The 24,120-nt window shown below is 35.0% G+C and overlaps 1 protein-coding gene across 1 annotated transcript in view; it reads left to right on the top strand.

Annotated features, from left to right (window-relative positions):
* Dmd (dystrophin) overlaps positions 1-24,120 on the top strand; it is a 1,759,261-nt gene that overhangs the window by 309,317 nt on the left and 1,425,824 nt on the right. The window contains exons 9-11 of the mRNA XM_041642825.1: positions 2,952-3,071; positions 22,160-22,261; positions 22,371-22,478. Coding sequence (XP_041498759.1) covers positions 2,952-3,071; positions 22,160-22,261; positions 22,371-22,478 — 330 coding nt within the window. The remainder of the gene's footprint in view (positions 1-2,951; positions 3,072-22,159; positions 22,262-22,370; positions 22,479-24,120) is intronic.

The raw sequence follows: 24,120 nt of genomic DNA, 5'->3' as shown, positions 1-24,120 counted from the left end.
AATAACACTAAAGTTGTTTTTCCTAATGATTGTTCCCAAGCTGTTTAGTCTGGTGAGAACAAAAATGTTTCCTCATTGGTGACATTTGAAGGAAGTACAGAAAAATCGTATTTTAATCATGATATTGACATCCAGTACTGAGAGGTTAAAATTTGGTAAAGCCATTTGATTAGAGCATTATTAAGAAAAAAAAAGAGAATTAGCCCAAGAGGTATAACAAAACTTCAGTTTATCAAATCTAAAAGTTTTTAATGTATTTCACTGTTGCCCTTTTCTCTTGTCACAAGTAAGAAAAGATTGCTATTTGACATTAGAGAACAAATATCACTGACATTTGTATCTAATAATGGTATAGAGATTTAATTAGGAGCATGACAGATTATTAACCTGGCAATTCTGACAAAAGCATCACTTGAATAAAAATAAAAGCAACAAATGGATCATAAAATAGCCAGCCCATATACATGTAAATTATAAACTTTTGATAACAAATAATACTTTTATAATTCCATGAGAAGCTTTGAATACTCAAGCTTCAATGTGTTCCTCTGGGGACATATTTGTATTTGGAAATAAATTGGCTCATATTTCAGGCTTAATGACACAACAACACTAATCTTCTGTTGTATAAATATAATTATGAGAAATTCAATTCCATAACAAGTCAATATTTAACTGAAATTTTAATTAAAATATTTTAAATGAAAGTTGGTAGTCTTAAAAATACACGATATCACACAGGAAACCAAGCAAGCATTTTATTTTACCTGCTAGCGTAAGTAAGATGGCAATCATACAGTTTGTATTTAACATTTTACTATTACAAAAAATAACTTTCAAAAGTAGACCCCAGACATCAGATGTTTTATAACATCTTCTTTATTGGGAATAAATAATATTGGAAAGCATTAATACTGTGATAATCATTCTTAATAATTTTGGGTGTTGAACTTTCAGAACAAGGAATTTTACAAGGTTTTCTATTTTGCAATTACTGAATTTGCTCAGAAAAGTTTGCTTAACATTAGCAATTTAAGCCAGAGATATTATAATATTAAAAAGTCACAGAAGAGAAAAAAAGTTATCAGACATAAGATTAAGTCATACATGGAGCCTAATCTAGTGCCATGTGCTCAGCAAGCCAGTATGGAGAGTCTCTCACATGTTTCTTCAAATCGCTCTGGTCATTTCAATGGTACTTTCACTTTAAATTTATCAGATCACCATTGGTTTCAGTAATACCTTGTATTAAGATTTCTTTCAAAAGAATAAAATGTGCATTATTTATAAAAATGACAAAAAATCCAAATATCTAATTTTAGAACAAATACACAATAAGAAATCAGTTTAATACTAGAAAAATCAGTAGTATATTCATCCCATGTACTTTATAAAGATTTTCTCTGTGGAAGTAAGTATTTCATAAATCAAACAATGATTTCTATGTATTCCTTTACTATAGTATTGAAGCAGTGATTGTAATTTATGTGTAAAACAGTATTCAGACTGACATTATTTCTGAGTATACCATTACTTTTGATTACATGATTATATATATATGTATATAATTATATATAATATATTACACATATATGTAATTTCATGAGGAAATATAGGAAAAATCATTTTCTAAAGTTCTAGAAGCCATATTATAATAGTATTGTCTTAATTATTCTATTTCTTCCTCTCTGACAAGCTGAAAGTCTTAGCTTATGTAACTCAAAGAAAGAAGTGGGTGGGGAGGAGGGATACTTGACATCACTTTCAAGGACAACTTTGAATGCTAATGTTTCCATTTCAGTCTCTTAGCAGAAAGAGTTTTATTAACCAGTATAAGCTTTAGAATGTCAAATCCATTATGAGCAGTATACATATCACACACAAAACAGGAACATAGGCATTTCATCATAAATTTTTTCACTTGAAAAAAACAGCATGAAAATTTAGAATGAATTAAAAGTGATCTCACAGCAATCTCCAATATTGAGGCTTGATGAATAAAAGTCCTATTATTAACGTGTTTATGCATTTAAAATCATCCATCCTAACAAGTTTCTCTATACCCTTTTATAACATTTTAATAACTAAGAAGTAGTCTGATAGGTCCCAAACATTATTGTTTTCTACGTACATGCAGTAGGATTGTCAGAAAATAAAAGACCATACCCCCAAACTATCTTACCGTTTTTCTATTACATAACAAAACACTTTGAGAAACTTGTTATCTGGAAGTTTTGAATACCAATTAGAACAAATCCACATAATAGTGTACTATATTGAGAATTTGGGGGGCTGCAGCTCCAGGTAAGGATGATGTTATGGCCAAATTTTTGTAAATCTTTATTTCTTGAGACATGTAGTAAGAAATTGACAGAAATGAGTAAGACAATATTTGAAGTAGAGAAAACTAGTAAGGAAATACCTCTTCAGATAGAAGATAATCGTGGGATGTGAGATGCTATGAAAATGAATACTGAATTTGACAGCCTTTGCAAGAATACTATGATGTGATAGTAGGCAGTGAAGGTCAGGTTCACTAAGCACAGAGAATCATTGTGAAAATAAAATATTTTTCAATGAAGGTGAACATATTTAAAAGAACCTTCCGACTATTGGGTCAAGAGTGATTACTTTCTTTCTATGGACTTGGAAATTTTATTAAAGTAAATACCTAGGGTGCTGTAAATACAGATAATTAAAACAAAGTCCTTGAAAAGGTGGAGAGTGTGTGAGAAGTGCGCTCTAACTGGACCCCTCACACTGCGACCTGCCATCATACTTTGGAGTTCAAATAAAACAGAAAATAGAATTACCGAGGAAAATAACAGAAAATTGGTTTGAACTCAGTCTAATTTACTGAGTGATCCCAATACCCCATATATGGGAGAAATAACTCACATGCACTTGGGAAGAAATTTTTTAAATATTCAATTTGGATTACTTTCTTTCAGGTGCTTCAAGAAGATCTAGAACAGGAACAAGTCAGGGTCAACTCTCTAACTCACATGGTGGTAGTGGTTGATGAATCTAGCGGCGATCATGCAACGGCTGCTTTGGAAGAACAACTCAAGGTCAGATTTTTCTTGAACTGAATAAATCCTTTTCAGCATTTAATTCCTACTTGAAAATGAATTTAGAAAATTTCAGAGTTTGATTCATGTAACATAGGTAAAGTAATCTATTAATCATTCAAATTCAAATCATTCCATTTGTGTATTCTCCATTTCATTAACTTCGCTGCTTGCTCACAGCATTTTTCTTGCCTTTGAGGAAATCCACAAATTCAGATCTAATTAGTTTTTATTATACTTGAAATGTATGCATTAGAGAACTAGCCAGACAATACTGTTTATGTATCCTTCGAGTCTGAGTGTGGGCAAAAATTAATGTGAAATTTACTAAATTATTAAAAAGTGAGTACTTTGTTGTATTCATTCCTTTAAGCTCACAGTCTTTGTTCTCCTGCAAATGATAGAAGATAGTTGGGTTTCGGCCATTCAACCCCCCTTTCTTACCCACTTTAAGGTATTGTGCTCCAGTAAAAGTATAAAGTAGGGCAGCAAAGGCCTGTAATTCTAGCACTTCCGTGGTAGAGTCATGAGAATTGGAAGTCAGAGGCCAACCTCAGCTGTACAATAATCAGCTTTGCTTAAATGGGAAATTTCACCCCCCAAAACCAAACCACAGGGATGGAGAGAAGACTCAGACGTTAGTCCAGTTGATGCTTTGCAGAGGCCCAGCATCCACACATGGCAACTCACAACTATCTGTATGTAGGTAAACAGATTCTATCACCTCTTCTTGTCTAGGTGGTCTCCTGCAAACACATGGTGCAGAGAAAGAAGAAATACACTCAATCACATATACATACACATAAAATAAAAATAAACATTAAAAAGAACAGACAAAAACGATAATGAGAATATTTTAAAGTCTGTTTTATATAAGCATGCCTGATGATATGCAGGTATATATATGAGCCAGAGATGGAATATGGGTAGATAAAAATGATAATGTGAATATTTTAAAGTCTGTTTTATATAAGCATGCCTGATGATATGTAGATATATATATGAGCTAAAGATGGAATATGGGTAAACCTCGTCAACCACTCTCAATCTCAATTTTTGAGATAGGCTTTCTCTCTCAACTTTGATCCCACTAAATTTTGCCAAACTTACTGGTTAGCAGATCCCAATGATCCTCCTGTCTCTATCCCCCAGTCCTGAATACTTGGATTACAGGTGTGCATCACAGCTCCTTCCTTTTTGCATGGCTGACTGGGGACCAAACTCTGGTGCTCTTACTTGCATGGGAAGCACTTTATTTAGGAAGCTACCTCCCTAGTTTGCTGCCTATAAGGTTCATTAGACCCAAAAAAGGCCCGTGCTTCCTTTGTGACAGATAGGAGCCACAAGTCTAATATCTCAAAGGGTCCCTCCATTACAAGTTTAAATGACTTTATGAGCCTAAAGTAGTTCTTAAGTATATCTCCAACCTAACATATAACACAATTTCTTTTTTTTTTTTTAATAATTTTTTTTATTAAGAAAAGAGGAAAAAAAACATAAACAAAAAACAAGTTTCCACCTCCTCCCAGCCTCCCATTTCCCTCCCCCTCCTCCCACCCTTCTCCCCCTCCTCCCACCCTTCTACCCCTCCCCCCACTCCTCTCCCCCTCACTCTCCAGTCCACAGAGCAGTCCAGGTTCCCTGCCCTGTGGTAAGTCCTAGGTCCTCCCCCCTCCGTCCATATCTAGGAAGGTGAACATCCAAACTGGCTAGGCTTCCACAAAGCCAGCACATTAAGTAGGATCAAAACCCCGTGCCATTGTCCTTGGCGTGTCATCAGCCCTCATTGTTCGCCATGTTCAGAGAGTCCGGTTTTATCCCATGCTTTTTTGGTCACAGTCCAGCTGGCCTTGGTGAGCTCCCAGTAGATCAGCTCCACTGTCTCAGTGGGTGGGTGCACGCCTCGTGGTCCCGACTTCTTTGCTCATGTTCTCCCTCCTTCTGCTCCTCATTGGGACCTTGGGAGCTCAGTCCAGTGCTATATAACACAATTTCTTAAAGACTTATCTTTGTTTTCTTGTCTGTTGGCTGAATTATTTTTTTCATTCCAGAGAAATGTCATGTCATTGGTTACTGCTTTAGACTGCCAATATGTAACAACTCTATCTCATTTTCTGTTATTAAGTGACAAAGGAATAATAAATTTCTAACAGATTTAATATTTTATCACAAAGTAAAATGCTAGTTACTTACATTATAATAAAATTGCTAAGATCTACTTCAACCTATGCTAGTTACTTACATTCTACTAAAATTGCTGAGATCTGAAAATGCTTATGTTATAGTCTATGGCAATGTATCATGAAATATAGGGCGAATTTTGTATTGCACACATATATAGTGCCGACACAATAAGATACCGAATTTGAAAGAACTCCACACTTCTGATGTGAAAGTGACTAATTGTTAGAAGGCAAAAATCCAATACTCAACCTTTCCCATACCAGCAAAGATTTTAAACACTGTAGAGCAGAATTCCTTCTGACTGTTGACAGGTTAAAAACTGCAACAGAACATTTTATAAGACAAAGAATATTTCCAGACACTAGAAACACATTGGATTCAGTGACTTAAAAAAAAGTAACCTCATGATGGAATTATTTAAAGTGATGCTTTTGGGACAGAAGCAGCTTGAAAACAGGCCATAGAACTCATAAATGAAGACTAGGTTACATTTCATATAAGAAAAATTGGGAGTGCCGAGGCTAAGTTTTAATGTAGTAGTTTAGGAATCTGTATTCTGATGCGGGAGCAATGATCCAGAGTTTAAAACTGATTGTTCCTCGTTATGTATATGTGAGTTTTGATCCCAGCACCCACATAAAGCATGGCTGTAACTCAGCTCCATGAGGGTACAAGAGACAGGAGAATCACTTGGTCTTGCGGCCTCTAGTCCAGCAAGTGGGAGCCTCATTTAGAGGGAAAAACTCTACCACAAGTAAGAGTAAAAAGCAAGAAAATCCCATACCTTTTTAGGCCTCTGTACATGCATACACACTCACACAGATACACAAAAACATATGCATGAATAACGAAAGAAAGAAATTTGCTTTTATTATTTTCTCTTTATATTTCATTAGCCCAAGATAGCTATCAAAACAGATATGCATGTCTTATATATGTTTTACTTGCAGAAACAAATAGTTGACTGTGATTGCCTTTTCTGTTAAGTAACTGTTGTCCACTGTCTTCCAGAATAATGATGAAGTCCCCTTCCTCCTTTACCATTTTGGCTCCATATCGCATAATCTTATTTCAGTTTTAGGTACTCTAGACTAATGTACAAGAGGAAAAAGTTAATTGTAATGAAGTGGAGTTAAACATCACTTTGTAAAATGTTTCAAGTCTATTAAATAATGGCAATATGAATATTTTATTTCCTATGTTTGAATTATGGTAACATGTGTGTGTGTGTGTGTGTGTGTGTGTAATATATAAAGACAAAATAAGTCAATAAATATTTTCCACTCATTAAAAATTTGTCATCTCTTTCTATTGGGAAATTTTAAACTCCTACATTTCAGTAACTTACTGTATGTAACAATGTTTTGAGGGCCATAGATATCTTCTGTACTATGGTAGAATATTGATATTTTTATTCCTCCCAATTTTTATTTGTTATCCAACTTGGCTTTTTCCTCTTGCTTTATTCTCCTTATCTCCTGTTGACCAGGGATCTACTCTGTGAGGTTATAAGCCAACTTTATACTTTCCAATGTGAGTGACAACATGCAGAACATTTTTTCTGTGCCTGGCTCATTTTCTTAAATTATTGTTAGTTATTACCAGGATATTCTTTTACTGGAAAGGAGGTCTAGGAATTAGCAAGCTGTTTATTGAAAATATTGAGTTCAAACAGGAATATTGTATGTTTAATTGTTTTAAAAGAGGTTCTTTTCGGAGTATGCCCTCCAGTGTGTCTTCTGCTAAAAACAAAACAAAGCAGATAAAAAAAACAGAGTAATTTAGTCCAACTTCATCAAGTAGAAGCATAATTTTTGTCATTCTACAGATAACTTTAGATTAAAAACTACAATTTTTAGAATATGATGTGAAAAAGGAAAAACTATGAAAGTAATGACAATATGTAAAGAAGTTGTACATTGAATTTCCAAGCATTCTTACAATTATGACTACCAGAATTGACAGAGATAATGTAGACGTACAAAAGAAAAAATTCCAGAAACTTAATGACATCTTTTTTTACTTGTTTTAATTGTTAATTATCATTTTAACAAATTAAATATGTGGACATTGTGAAGCTCGCAGAAGAAATGCATTACAAATCAGAAAATAATAAATGTTTAAAAGAAATAAAATAAATGAAAATGAATATTTGGGAGAAAAAGTATCCTAAACATATTTATTTAGAAAGACTATGTTATTCCTGATTCTACCATGGCTAATGAGTGAAGTACATGATTCTAAAATTTTATAATTTACATGAGTGACAACATTTAGTACTTTTCTTTCTGCATTTGATATATTTAAAATTTATTATTATTATACCAGAGAGTTATGTATATTTGCATATATATACACATATACATCACACTGACTTAGTCACACACACATACACATGCACACACACTCACACACACACACATACACACACACACTTGTGTATGTGTTTGGGAGGCTGGGAGGCGTGGCCTGCCCATATAGATAGTGTAGTGGTTACCAGGTTATTTATTAACCACCTGTGATCAATTTGTAAATTACGTGTAACATGTGACATCTCCCATAAAGATGTGTTCTATTGACTCAAAAGCAATTCTTAATATAAAGTAATAGGGAGGAAGAGCCTGGGACAAGCATAAGAGTCTGGGGCAGCCAGGTGTGACCCTGGCCCAAGAGATAGTGCATGAAGATCAACTATCTGCACATCCATTTTAAGTCTTATGAGTGAAAGATGGTTTTACATCTCTTTCTTTGAAGGGCAAACCTCTGTCTTTAACATTCCTGGTTTCCCTAGTGCTTATCTGTGAGCATAAGAGAGAGATAATTCTCTAAAATTTTAAGCCCTATATAATTAAGCAATAAATGTTATTTGTGATAATATGGATGAAAAATATTGATGTTTCATTTTATTTTTATTTTTAAAATAAAATGGACTTTGAATACTAAAAGATTATTTAAAGAATGAAACCAGAAATACATAAACTGAATTGTCCATAAAACAGTAATTATAATTACTATCACTTTTGTGTGCTTATTGTGTTGAAATAATGCTAGATAGGCTTTGTAGGAAATGTAAGTCTGGTGAAAATATGAGAAAAATCAGTATATAACAAAGTTAAGTTTAAGAACATATAGCTTGTAAATGAGAGAGCTAAGGTTGGTACCCAGATGTGTGTAATACTGCCATCTGGACATAATCTCACAATTTCATAGAATAAAATTGCTATTTGACCTTAAGAAAATTTTGCAATTTTTCACAGTTCTGAGTTGCCCATCAGCATAAAGTAAAAACCCATTTAACACTGCCACATATTTTATTGACAAATCATTAATGCTTATGTGATATTTAGATCTATAGATAAAAATATAGAAAATAATACACAATACAACACACAAGCATACCACCTATACTCTATTGATAGTGTTTAAAAACATTTACAAATTTTCCTCTCCTACACCAGTACATGCCTCATAGTGGAAACCACTGTCTATTTATAGCTGTTTGGGGCACTTGGAGTATGATTGGTGTATATGAGGAAGTAGAGATTAAATTTAATTGCTTTATATTTAAATATTTAAGTGAAGCCTTATTCAGTTGTAAACACATTTTATTTTGGATAGCTTAAATGTGTAGTAATATATCTTGTTTTTCATTCATATAATTTGACAGGTAATGAGTTTAAGTCCCATTTCAGTTGTTTATTGGGTATTTAAGTGACTCCCTTTGAGTGATATCTGTTTTTCTATTGAATGATCTATTTTATTTTAGTCATTCATTGTAGGTATTTTAAATAAATATACTGGGAATCAATTCTTTGTTGATTATAATTGCTATTTGTACTGTTTTCTTTCAATTTATATATTATTTGGATCTGTTGGATTTCAAAATAAATTTGAAAGCAAGCTTTATAAATGATGTTTAAAATGATGTTGCAGTACAAACTGTTTATATGAAAATTGCAAGGGAATTTGTAAAGAATATTTTATTTTATTTTTTATTGAGAAAAGGAAAAAAAAAGTTTCCCCTCCTCCCAGCCTCCCATTTCCCTCCCCCTCCTCCCACCCATCCCCCCCTCCCCCCACTCCTCTCCCTCTCCCTCTCCAGTCCAAAGAGCAGTCCGGGTTCCCTGCCCTGTGGTAAGTCCAAGGTCCTCCCCCCTCCGTCCATATCTAGGAAGGTGAACATCCAAACTGGCTAGGCTCCCACAAAGCCAGAACGTTGAGTAGGATCACAACCCTGTGCCATTGTCTTTGGCTTCTCATCAGCCCTCATTGTTCGCCATGTTCAGAGAGTCCAGTTTTATCCCATGCTTTTTCAGTCACAGTCCAGCTGGCCTTGGTGAGCTCCCAATAGATCAGCTCCACTGTCTCAGTGGGTGGGTGCACCCCTCGTGGTCCTGACTTCCTTGCTCATGTTCTCCCTCCTTCTGCTCCTCATTGGGACCTTGGGAGCTCAGTCCAGTGCTCCAGTGTGAGTCTCTGTCTCTATCTCCATCTATCGCCAGATGACGGTTCTATGGTGATATGCAAGATATTCGTTAGTATTGCTATAGGATAGGGTCATTTCAGGTTCCCTATCCTCAGCTGCCCAAGGAACTAACTGGGGACATCGCCTTGGGCTCCTGGGAGCGACTCTAGGTTCAAGTCTCTTGCCAACCCTAAGGTGGCTCCCTTAACTAAGAATTGTGCTTCTGTGCTCCCCTATCCAACCTTCCTTTATCCCAATCATCCTTTCTCCCCAAGTTCCCCCCATCCTCCCCTTCTCCCTTTTCTCTCCCCATCTCCCCTTACCCCAATCCCACCCCACCCCCAAGATCCCAATTTTCTCCCCGGCCATTTTGTCTACTTCCCTTAGCCAAGAGGATAATTATATGTTTTTCCTTGGGTTCACCTTCATATTTAGCTTCTTTAGGTTCACCAATTGTAGACTCCGTGACCCTTATTTATGGCTAGAAACCAATTATGAGTGAGTACATCCCATGTTCATCTTTTTGGGTCTGGGTTCCCTTACTCAGGATAGTGTTTCCATCCATTTGCATGCAAAATTCGCGAAGTCTTTTTTTTTTACCCCAGCATAGTACTCTAATGTGTATATATTCCACACTTTCTTCATCCATTCTTCCATTGAAGGGCATCTAGGTTGTTTCCAGGTTCTGGCTATTACAAATAATGCTGCTATGAACATAGTTGAACAAATGCTCTTGTCATATAAAAGGGCATCTTTTGGGTATATTCCCAAGAGTGGTATTGCTGGGTCCAGAGGTAGGTTGATCCCGAATTTCCTGAGAAACCAAAACACTGATTTCCAAAGTGGTTGCACAAGATTGCATTCCCACCAGCAATGGATAAGGGTACCCTTTCCTCCACAACCTCTCCAGCAAAGGCTATCATTGGAGTTTTTGCTTTTAGCCATTCTGACAGGTGTAAGATGATATCTCAAAGTTGTTTTGATTTGCTTTTTCCTGATCGCTAAGGAGGTTGAGCATGACCTTAAATGTCTTTTGGCCATTTGAACTTCTTCTATTAAGAATTCTCTGTTCAGTTCAGTGCCCCATTTTTTAATTGGGTTAATTAGCATTTTAAAGTCTAGTTTCTTGAGTTCTCTATATATTTTGGAGATCAGACCTTTGTCTGTTGCGGGGTTGGTGAAGATCTTCTCCCAGTCAGTAGGTTGCCTTTGTGTCTTAGTGACAGTGTCCTTTGCTTTACAGAAGCTTCTCAGTTTAAGTAGGTCCCATTTATTCAATGTTGCCCTTAATGTCTGTGCTTCTGGGGTTATACATAGGAAGCGATCTCCTATGCCCATCTGTTGTAGGGTATTTCCCACTTTCTCTTCTATCAGGTCCAGTGTGTTCGGACTGATATTGAGGTCTTTAATCCATTTGGACTTGAGTTTTGTGCATGGTGATAGATATGGGTCTATTTTCATTTTTCTACATGTTGACATCCAGTTGTGCCAGCACCATTTGTTGAAGATGCTTTCTTTCTTCCATTGTATACTTTTAGCTCCTTTATCGAAAATAAAGTGATCATTGGTTTGTGGGTTAAAATTCGGGTCTTCTATACGATTCCATTGGTCATCTTTCAGTTCATAAATATAGAATAAATTTCATATGTTTAGAATTTTTATTTCTTTTTAATATTTTTATAAATTCCCAAGTTAGAATATCTTGTAATTTTAAAAGATGTTATCTGAAGATTGTGCTATTTTTGTTGTTGTAGGTAGTATGCTTGAAATATTTCACTTTCAGTTTGCTTTTTCTGATTTGAAGGAATAAAATTAAGTTTTGTTTGTAGGATTTGCATTGAGAGATTATGATGAGTTTGCTTATTACTTTTGGTCATGTATAGAAATTGTATATATGTAAGTAGGCTGTTTGTAAGTGGTGCCCGTTCTATTTCTCTCCTTGCAATTGTTATTCATGTTATCAGTTTTACTTGCCTTATTAAATAGTGAGTCCTCCTTTTAGGAGTCACAAGTAAGGTTGCTAATCTGTAGGTTTGTTTTAGGTGTTTCTGATCTTTAGTATTCTAAGATATTTTATTTACAAAATTGTTCGTGGAAATTATTGTATTAATGTAGCAGAATACATTTGTATATTTTGTGATAGAAATAACTTGTTTGATGACACAACTTAAATGTGGCTGAGGTATACAAATATTTCATAGGCTAGTATAGTTTATTAATATATGATTAATAATTTCTCCTAATCATAAAGATGCGCTTTCTACTTTTATGTCAACTGGACACAATCTAATCATCTGAGAGGAGAAAAACCTCAATCAAGAAAGTGCTTCTATATGATCAGGTTTTAGAAAAGCCTGTGGGGAATTTTCTTAATTAGTGATTGATGTGGGAGGGCCCAGCCATTTGTGGGGAATGCCCTGGATTCTAAAAGAAAGCAGGCTGAGCAAACCTCGAGGAGCTAGCCAATAATAGCAGCACTCCTTCATGTATTCTGAATCAACTCATGCTTCTAGCTTTCTGTTCTGCTTGGGTGCCTGTCCTGAATTCCTTCAATGATGAACAGTTATGTAGAATAGTAAGCCAAATAATCCATTTCCTCTCCAAGTTACTTTGTTCATGGTGTTTCACCACAGCAATAATAATACTAACCTGAGACATAAAGTAATGTTTTTCCTGAAACATGCTAATTTTATTTAAGTAACTGGCGATGTAAGGTTGAGTATTTGCCTTGTAGTTGCAATGTACAAGTGGTAAAGTGCCAAAGAAAAGGTTTTCTATAGTAGTAGGCATACAGTTTCTATTTTATTTTAATTTTCTGTTATAGTAACATTTTCCAGGCTTTTTATTTACATTTAAGATTAAGCAGTTTCCATATTATATATTTTTAGCAGTCTACCAAAACGACAGAATAGTCATTTAATGTTAAATTTGGCCCAAAAAATACTTTATAATTATCTGTTATTTAATATATGATATTGATAAATAAAGTAAAGGGCGAAATTTCTAGCCTGGCAATTGCAGTTGATTTAGTAGTTCTTGGCCTATTTATTTACCTTCATGTTGACCTTAAGAGAAATCAAAAATCTCGTTTTTTTTTTACCATGAACTTTAAATTTATCTTATCTTCATCAATCTTCCATTCTCTCACTCTTATTTAATTCATTTTACTTTGTACATATATAGAAATTTGTGATTTTTCATAAGTGGTAGCATACATTTATAATCTCAGTATTGAGACACTGAGACAGGAAGATCATGAATTTGAGATTTTAAAAGATAAAAAATGAGTAATTTCCTATAGGATGCAGACTATTTCAATGACAATATTTAAAATGAAGTGCAGGAGTTATCTGCTGTTTATAATTCTTTCAAATAGAATACATATTGAAGCACAGACCTGTTTTAAATGGAAAAGCAAAAGGTATTTCAGCTCTTTTGTGAAGTTTATATTTTATGGACACCAAATAAAATATGAAAAAATTATAATTTCATTTCCCACAGACACGTTTGATATGCCTTCAATTACTATTTTGTAGCATTTCAGAATTTTCGCATTTGGTAGAAGGCTGATTTTCTGTCATTTGAACTGCAAATCCTTACCAATCACTCTCATCTCAATAATTCATCACAAATCTCAGAGTACTTTCATATATGCAGCCCTGTCTGAACTTAGAAATAAGATGGATTTGAGATTACCAGGACAGATCCTGTTGCCTGCTTTTTTACTAGGGACGCAATAAAAAGACAGAGTTCATGCCATGATTGAATCCCCAACAGGTTTTTCTGAATTGGGCAAGCACAGCAATTCTTATACTATCTATAATTGAAGATTAGGGTTGCTCACATTGGTACTTTCAATTTTTTTCTGTATTATTAATTGTAGACCGAGACTGCTTATTCATTTCCCAACTGCCCAGACCCAAATAATCACACAGAAATTATATTAATGACAACATTGTCCAATAGTTTAGGTGTATTTCTACCTAGCTCTTATAACTTAAATTAACCTATTTATATTAATCTGAGTATCGCCACAAGACTATAGCTTACCGAAAAGTTCCGAAGACCTCCTTCTACTTCAGCAGATACATGGCATTTATTTGACTCCACCTCCTCTCTCTCTTTCTCCACCCCCCCCTCTCTCTCCCTGTTGGAATTTCCCATCTGATTTTACTCTCTAAGGCATTGGCCAAAGCTACTTTATTCATTATTCAATAATAGCAACAAATATAGAAGGACACACAATCTATTTTCTGAAGTTGATAGGGAAGAATGGCACATAAAACAGTGATGCTCAAGATATGCGGTGCATTTCATTTGGGGGTTGGATGATCCTTTCACTGGACTCACATATATAATACCCTGCATGTCGGATATTTACATCATGATTCATAACAGTAGCAAAATTACAATCATGACATAGCAACAAAATTATATGGTTGGGGGTGGTGACCACAACACAATGAACTGTGTTAAACATCAGCGTCATTAGGAAGGTTGAGAACCACCACCATAAATCACTTGCTTCTTCTCTATATTTCTTTGTTTTTTAGTTTTTCAACTCAAAGTTTGTCTGTATAGCTTCTGTGCCTGTCCTGGAACTAGCTAGCTCTTATAGACCAGGCTGCTCTCAAACTCACAGACTTCTACCTGCCTCTGCCTCCTGAGTGCTGGGATTAAAGGCATGCACCACCATTGCCCAGCCTCTTTATTAAAATATTTATTTATTTATTTTGTATTCAGCATTCTACCTTCATGTACCCCTGCAGGCCAGAGGGAACACCAGATTCCATTACAGATGGTTGTGAGCCACTATGTGGTTGCTAGGAATTGAACTCAGGACCACTGGAAGAGCAGCCAGTGCTTTTAACAACTGAGCCATCTCTCCAGCCTCTTCTCCGCCTTCTTTTTCAAAGTGCTTGTTGTTTATTCATCACATAACAGTCTAATGTGGACATTATTCACTCCAGAAAAAGCCTTGTCTACTACTATTTGAATAATGTATGTCTTTTTGTCATTTTTTTATTTATCTTACATACCAACCATAATACTCCTTCTCTCCTCTCTTTGAGTTCCCTCTCCCCACCTCCCTTCTCACCCCCACATCCACTTTTCTGTCACCATTCTTATGGGGTTAGGCCTCTCATGGGAACCAACGAAATATGGCAAATCAACTTGAAGCAGAACGAAGACCCTCCCACCAGCATCAAGACTGAACAAGGCATTCCACTACAGGGAATAGGTTCCAAAGAGTGAGCTCATGTTCTTCCCTCCCATACTTGTCCCATCCTTACCATACTTGTCTTTCTGGGTCGTATTATGTCACTCAGGATGATTTTTTTTTAGTTCCATCCTTTTACCTGCAATTTTATGAGGTCATTATTTTTTCCACTAAGTAATATTATATTGTGTAGACATATCAGGTTTTCATTCTTTGGTTGAGCGGCATCTCAGTTGTTTCCAGGTTCTGGCTATTACGAATAATGCTGCTATGAACATAGTTGAGCAAGTGTCCTTATGGTGTTTGAACATCCTTTGGGCATAGACCCAAGAGTGGTATCACTGGGTCTTGAGGTAGATTGATTTATGATTTTCTGAGAAATTGCCATACTTATTTCCAAAGTGGTTGTAAAAGTTTGCACTCCCACCAGTAGTAGAAGAGTGTTCCTTTTACTCCACATCCTCTCTAACATAGGCTATTAGCATTTTTTTATATATATTGGCCATTCTGACAGGTGTAAGATGATATCTCAGAGTCATTTTGATTTGCATTTTCTTGATAATTAAGGGTGTTGAACATTTCTTTAAGTGCATTCAGACATTCAAGATTCCTCTGTTAAGAATTATCTGTTTAAGTCTGTACTCCATTTTTAATAGAATTATTTGGTATTTCGATGTGTAGTTTCTTGATTTATTTATATATTTTGGATATCAGTCCTCTGTCAAATATGGGGTTAGTGAAATCTTTTCCCACTCTGTAGACTGCCATTTTGTCTTATTGACAGTGTCATTTGCAATACAGAAGCTTTTCAGTTTCAGGAGGTCCCATTTAATAATTGTTGTTTTCAGTATCTGTGCTACTGGCATTATATTCAAGAATTAGTCTCCTGTGCTAATGCGTTCAAGGCTATTTCCCACTTTCTCTCCTATCTGCTTCAGTGTAACTGGATTTATGTTGAGTTCTTTGAGCCACTTGGACTTGAGTTTTGCGCAGAGCAATAGATACTGATTTATTTGCATCTTCTATGTACTGACATCCAGTTATACCAGCACCATTTGTTGAAGACACTTTCTTTTTTCCACTGCATATTTTTGGAATTTTTGTCAAAAATAAAGTGTTCATAGGTATGTGGGCTTATGTCAGGGTATTTGATCCAATTCCATTGATCCTTTTGTCTGTTTTATGCCAATACCAAGCTGTTTTTATTACTCTAGCTCTACAGTAGAGCTTAAAGTCAAAGATGGTCTCAGGGAAGGTGATGCCTTCAGATGTCCCTTTATTGTACAGGATTGTTTGACCTATCCTGGGTTTATTGTTGTTTTCCTTATGAAGTTGAGTATTGTTCTTTTGAGGTCTGTGAAGAACTTTGTTGGGATTTTGATAGGATTGCATTGAATTTGTAGATCACTTTTGGTAAGATTGCCATTTTTTGCTAAATCATTTCCTTCTTGAGTCCTTCAGATTTACCTCAAATTACTGGTAAAATAGTTATTTAGTGTTGTGGGAGCTGCGGGCCTCTTCCCACAGCCCGGCTCCTGGCCGCTTGGCTAGCTTATACCCTGAAATAACAACACACAAATTGTATTCTTTTAAACACTGCCTGAACCATTAGTTTCAGCCTCTTAACCCATTTCTAATAATCTATGTAGCACCACAAGGTGCACTTACCAGGAAAGATTCAACATGTCTGACCTGGCAGCTTGCTTCATCGCATCTGCCTGGGAGAGGGGAGCATGGCCTCTGAGCTCCTTCCTCTTCCTCCCAGCATTCTGTTCTGTTTACTCTGCCTACCTAATTTTCTACCTATCAGGGCCAAGCATTTTCTTTATTTATTAACCAATGACCTTCCTCCATCAACTTAGTAAAGAAGAAAGATTTGTAAGACAATAATCAAGGTTTTCAGTAACACGGATGATATTCATCTCTGAGATATTAACCGGAAAGGTAGGGAATCTGTCTACTTTATAGTTCCCAGTCATAAGGAGCAGTAAAATGTCTTCCTGTGAAAAATCACTGGGAATTTGATGGATGTTGCAAAGAAGGTTACATGATAGAATGTTCTTTACTTTCTAGTCTCAATGTTGACTAGACATGAGGGAGCTGGAAACTACAGAATCGATTGCTATGCTGCCAAATAACATTAACTAACACCATGCAAGCAATAACAGCAACAAGAATGAGCAAATGGCCTTTCTGCATCTACTCATTGATATTTCTTAAAACTCATAAAGAAAATAATATGTAGAACTTAATGGAATGGTAAACAAAGAGCATGCTTCTGTCATTACATTTTCAGTCCAGTCACTGAGGCAAAATTTCATCAACACATCAGACAGTTATATTTATTTCTTTAAAAAAGTACCACAAAAAAGGACATAAGTACAAAAAAGTACTAGACAGTCTTTATCTAAAAATGTAAGTATTTTCTAATTTTCTATGTGATCAAACCAATGTTCAGTTACAATGTCAAACATGTCTTAGACTGGTTTATAATATTATGCTTAAAAGTCTTGTTAAGTGAGTTAGATAAAATATGTAGTTAAATGTAGTCAAACTTTTGCTAAAAATGCAATATGGAAAACTCAAAAATGTGAAAGTCTCAAGATTCAACCTCTCTATAACTATAGATTAGCACAAATTTGAAGCTATATCTGCTGTGGTCCACAGGAATTCTGCAGTGAGATGTCAGGTGATGAGGCAGAAGGCTGACCCACTTAAATGAATGTATTCTGATGGAGACGAACCCAGTTAGCAAGGTGCTGAGCCTACCTCCTTTTGCATATTGGCTCATTCTCACAGTGGGTCTTTTGCTTCCTTGGTGCAAGATTCAGCAGAGTATGGATTGTTGGGCACAATTATTTCCCATGTACTGGTATACTGGGTCATCCTCCACACTCTGAGGGACCTCCATGGGGAAATTTAGTCACAAAGTCAGTACCCTTGGTTCCCACAGTCTAATCTCTGCTCTGTTTCCCGAGATACATTAAAAGCCACCTCCCTGCAACTGTCTTCAATTTGTCAGGACACGAAGTCAGGAAAGGAGTCTTTCTTATAGATCTCATTGGGACCTTCAAAGATAAAGAGATGTCAGAGTTCAGAGAATTTCCTTTGTTTTATATGTGTGTGTAAACTGGAAACTTTACAAAACATATAAAAAAAGCAGCAGGGGGAGAATAAAGAAACTTGGAGAATTCATTTCACCCTCAGATCTAAGTCCAGCGCTTGCTTTAAGTGTTCTTCTGGGGCCGGGTGGTGGTGGCGCATGCCTTTAATCCCAGCACTCGGGAGGCAGAGGCAGGCGGATCTCTGTGAGTTCGAGACCAGCCTGGTCTACAAGAGCTAGTTCCAGGACAGGCTCCAAAACCTGTCTCGAAAAACCAAAAAAAAAAAAAAAAGTCTTCTTCTGGACCCTGAGGGGACACTGAGGCTGGCACTCAGAGGTCCCCCATATATATCTTTTATGTTGAATGTTCTATTGAATGAACACATTCATGAAAGAACCAGATGGACTTGGTTACTTAAAAAGTGAAAATTGGAACTCAAGAAAAAAAAAAGTTAGTTTTGAGAAGGCCTGTTACACAAACAATTCATTTACCTGGGTGTGTATTATCGAGTATTGAAGGAAATAAAAAGAGGCAGGCTGCTTACTGCCTCCCTCTTTTATGAAGCCCATTCTTTTGTGACGGCTCCATTGTGTGGTCTATGGCATATGTCTTCTTAGTAGGCATATTCCTGGCATCACTTTATTTCTTAGTGCCAAACACATTCTTCACGATTTAGCATTCTCATTCCGTCACAGACATTCTTAAATTCAAGGATTGTTGGGCTTAAGTTTTACCTGCCAGGCTTGTCAAATTCCTGTCACTTTCACTTACCCAAATCTTCTTTTGTTGGCCAGTTTTCACATGTGCTTTGAAAAAGCAACTCAGTTAAACAAAGGGATACAGACAACATATGTTCTTGATACGGAGTACAGTAGAAGATGTGAATGGAATGAGGAGGAAAAAGTCTTCCCAAATGTGAATTTGAACATAACTAACAACAAAGTTATGAATTAGTCCATGAAAATGTGTTAGGGTAAGGGAACTAACCTTTAATCTTACCATGGCTAAGTTTAAATGAGAATACAAATATAACTTTTTTTTCTCATTTCCTGAGATGTTGTTATTCACTGCTTTTGCATTTATGTTAAATGTTTACAAAATTTATCTAGAAACCCTGTTACATGCATTATTTCTAAAACCTTAAAGGATTCTTACACTTATTGGACATTGGAGAAACACTTAAGCAATATATGCCATTTTCCTCTACAGACTGTTTCAATACTTAGGCAGTTGTTATTTAAAAAAATTAATCTTCCTGTCTGTACTATTTGATCAAAAAAAAAAGAGTTTAAATGATTTAGCTGTATATTTCTTGTGAAGAAAATCACTATATATCATATAATTTTGATGTTAGTTTGAGAAGAATCCATAATAGAAAATATCTCAGGGGTTATTTTAATACAGTTAATGCATTTTTTATTGCTCAGTATGCAAGAAGTCTAAGATCAAATATATTTGGAATGTCTTATAAGTCTGATTTTCAGGAGACTGCCATATTCTTGTGTCTTTATATGGTCTTTGTTCTCTGTGCACACGCATGATCTTTTTTGCAGAATACCATTTTTAAGGACATAAGTAAAAGTGATTTAGAGTCAACCCATGTAGATTCATTTTAAATTAATCTCTACTTTAAATGAGGTCTTGACAAGTCGTGACAGATCTTAAGCTAAATGTAGAGTATAATGCTTCAACAAAATTTGGAGGAATAATTCAGTGCCTATCTTTTTGGGGTTATATTTGGTACATTAGATTCTCAATAAAAAGTAAATACAATCATGACTGATGAATAAGTAAACAGGAACTTATAAACTCTAAGTGACATGGGGAAGAAACCAAACCTACAGAAGTAATTATCAATTCAAGCCTTATTTGCACACAAATAGTACTTTAAATGATATTCTTAAAATAGTTATCATAAATAGTTCATTTAGGTACCTAAAGGAGTATTTAATTATCAGTGTTTTAAAATTCACAAAAGGTATAACAAATCGTATAATATGTATTTCTTATATTTTTTAAATATATCCAATATTTGTAGACAATATAAATGATGAAAGCCTTTACCCCATATTCTCTCCAGCATAAGTTGTCATCAGTGATTTTTTGATCTTGGTAATTCTTACAGATATAAGATGGAATCTCAGAGTTGTTTTGATTCACACTTCTCTGATGACTTTGGATGTTGAGCATTTCTTAAGTGTCTTTCAGCCATTTTAGATTCCTCTGTTGAGATTTCTCTGTTTAGATCTGTACCCCGATTTTTTTTATTGGATTACTTGTTCTTTTGATGACCAATTTCTTGAGTTCTTTGTATATTTGGAGATCAGCCTTCTGTCTGATGTGGGGTTGGTGAAGATGTTTTCCCACTCTGTAGGCTGTCATTGTGTCTGGTTGACAATGTCCTTTGCTTTACAGAAGCTTCTCAGTTTCAGGAGGTCATATTTATTAATTATTTCTCTCAATGTCTGTACTACTGGGATTCTATTTAGGAAGGGGTTTCCTGTGCCAATGCGTTCAAGTGTGCTTCCCAGTTTCCCTTCTGTGAGGTTCAGTGTGGTTGGTTTTATGTTGAGATCTCTGATCCATTTCGACTTGAGTTTTGTGCATGGCGATAGATCTATTTTCATTATTCTACATGTTGATATCCAGTTATGCTAAGACCATTTGTTGAATATGCTTTCTGTTTTTCATTTTATATCTTTTACTTCTTTGTCAAAAATTATGTGTTTGTAGGTGTGTGGATTGATATTCAGGTCTTCAATTCAGTTCCCTTTGTAGTCCCGTCTGTTTGTAAGCCAATACCTGGCCATTTTCAGTGCTATAGCTCTGTAGTAAAGTATGAAGTCGGGGATTATACTGCCTCCCCTAGTTCCTTTTTTTGGACAGAATTGTTTTGGCTATCCGTTTTTTTTTTTTTTGTTGTTGTTTGCCCATATGAAATTGAGTAACAAGCATCAATATTTATAAAGTGAGTAAATTGATGCAAAAAAGTAGAAATTGTGATGAGGTATCATTTCAAAATATGGAAATCTTTTGAATGAAAGATGCAAGAATGAGTGAAATAATAAAAAGCACATTGTGTAATTATTTAAGAGTTACAAAGGAAACACTCTAATTTCTATACATATCAGTTACAATATTTCAAAAGAGGAATTATACTTTCCATTACAGTGATTTGATCTAAAATATAACATATTTTGTGATATGTCTAGCTTTAGTGATTCAGTAGCTATCAGAAAACATTATCTATATGAAAAAAAAGTGTAAAAGGTTAAAAACTTTAGTTTCTGAAGTCCTTAAGGTAAATGACAAAATTTTACTGCATAAAATTTGTTATAATATTTATTCTCTAATTCAAAATATTATCAATGATTTTGGTTTATATATATATATATATATAGTATATAAATAGACATAAGTGACATTACATGGCATTTTTTTTTCTCATAAAAAAGCAGTATTTTCTCACTGTTGTAATTAATAGATGAAATTTGATACTTTTCTAATAATAATTAAGAATTTTGTAATAATCAAGATAATATAAACCATCAATCCTTGAAAAAAATGAATAACAATTTTCTTAGGCAATTTCAATTACTGATACATTACAAAAATAAGATTTTTTTTATTTTTGCTTTGTATCTAATATTTAGATGTTTGCTTTAAAGGGTATATTTTCAGGTCTAAAAGAGACATTTATTTTGATGTTATCATTAGAAAAATCTGTCCTGTCTTCTTCTATTGACATATAAGATTTGTACACCCATATGGGTGTTAGTGTAATATTTTGGTACATTTTATATTGTGTATTGATCCTTTATGATTCTCCATTTCATCTTTTCTATTTTACACTTACAGAGACATTCAAAAAATGGTTGGCTAACAACTTTAGATTGCATTAATATATCCCTGCTTTTAAATGGAATGTAGAAGAAAGAGTGAAGCTGTCTGAAAGTATATAAAAGGCACATTGCTTACTTAATTATGAGTAGAAACAGGAAAACTATTCTTTGCATGCCATTTATAATAGGATCCTATGGCAAAGCACTTCTGCCATTTGAAATGAGGTTTGCGGGGCAATTGTTTGATAATGTGATTGTTTCCCCATCTGCAGGTACTGGGCGATCGATGGGCAAATATCTGCAAGTGGACTGAAGAGCGCTGGGTTCTTTTACAAGATATTCTTCTAAAATGGCAGCGTTTTACTGAAGAACAGGTGCGCTTCTGTAGGAGAAAATTGGGGCTGTCATAAAGCTGAAAAGGTGTTAAATTGGACAAGTAACAAAAGGATCTACTTTAAATAGTTCTTCTTTGATGCTTTTCAGTGCCGTTTTAGTACATGGCTTTCAGAAAAAGAGGATGCAATGAAGAAGATTCAAACAAGTGGCTTTAAGGATGAAAATGAAATTGTATCAAGTCTTCAAAAAATATCTGTAAGTATATTTTGCTTTCAACCATTTTTAAAACACAATAATATAATTATTATTTTGGAACACTGTCCATTCTATTTTGTCTTAAATCACTTAGTCATTGTTTATGCTTACATTACAGATTATTCACAGTTGTTATATGTGCTTTCCTCCTCCCTCCCTCCCTCCCTCCCTCCCTCCCTCCCTCCCTCCCTTCTTTCTTTCTTTCTTTCTTTCTTTCTTTCTTTCTTTCTTTCTTTCTTTCTTTCTTTCCTTTTTTCATCAAGATTTGGATCTCTGTGTAACAGACCTAGCTGTCCTGGAACTCACACTATAGAGCAGAATGTTCTTGAACTCACAGAGAGCCACCTGCCTCTGCCTTCCAAGTGCTTAAATTAAAGTCTTGTACCATCACTGCTTGGTTATTTATACTTTTCTTAAAAAGTTATAGATATCCTTTAAAATTATTTTTAAGCAAAATAGTTTTTATAGGCATACCCAGAGGAAAACTTCAGGTAAATTTAAAGCAGCACTACGAAGCATTTGTTTGCTTTCCTTATAAATTTTAAACAACATATTTTAAAAGTGATAGACTTTAAGGTAATCCTCAGAGTAATACATAAAAAAACACAGCATATTTATCGTTCCATCTATAGGGCTGAGCAATAGTTTGAGCAATAAAAATCAAATAGTGTAGAATAGTGCACAAACTTCTCAATTTGGAGACTGGAATCTAGAAAGGCAGCCAAATAGGAGAGTGTAGGATAAAGTACCTGAATGAAAAGAACGACAACTTAGATTCACATATGTTAAGGTGAAAGTGCCACATCTATGCCAAAACACCTAATTGTCAACAAATACACCAGATTCTTGGAAATTGATACATAAGTAGTCAATTCATTGAGGACAATTAAACATGCTAGAGAGAGACTCCGTAGTGTGAAATAATAAATAAAAAAGGTAGAAATCTGTACAATTGAGTGAAGGACAGAGGACAAATCTTAATAAGTGAATTGAACAACTAGAGTTCAAGATTGTAAGAAGAGAGAAAAATGACATAAAAAGAATCAGGAGAGGTCTGTGGATACACCTCATTTGGTTAAGTGCTTGCATAGCATGCAGGAATTCCTGTTAGTTCCCAGGACCACATAAACCGAGCATGTCCGTACACACTTGTAATGGCTGTACTTGGGAGGTAAAGCAGGGTGATTAGGATCACAAGCTTATGCTTCACAATATAGTGAGAATTCCAGGACAGCTTGGGATACATGAGACTTTTTTCCTAAAGAAAGTGAGGAAAATAAATATTATAAAGAAGAGTGTGATGTACATTGCCATTTTCACAAAAACAGGTCAACTGAGGAAAGATGGCACCTTTTCTAGAGGAAAGAATTCATGGCCTCCGTATTCTTAGGCCGGAAATTTATGAAAATTAGTCTTTGGGAAAAAAGATGGATTCTTTGAGTCAATCAATTGTTGACAACTAATTATGATAATGTAGTCACGTACTCTGATGAGAATATGAGTACTCTAAACTGAAGCAGAAGGCATGAAGGGATGCTGCTCACTGACTTTCTCCCATGCTTGAGTTTCATCATCTTTCTTATATCATCCAGGTCCACCCACCTAGTAGTGGAACTTCCCACACCAATTAGCAATCAAAAAA

This window comes from Microtus oregoni, unplaced genomic scaffold, assembly GCF_018167655.1.
Source record: "Microtus oregoni isolate MIOR12 unplaced genomic scaffold, Mior012 000079F_ref0000094, whole genome shotgun sequence".
NCBI classification, from domain to species: Eukaryota; Metazoa; Chordata; class Mammalia; order Rodentia; family Cricetidae; genus Microtus; species Microtus oregoni.
The sequence above is the reverse complement of the archived record's forward strand: the minus strand, read 5'-3'. Positions and strand labels throughout refer to the sequence as shown.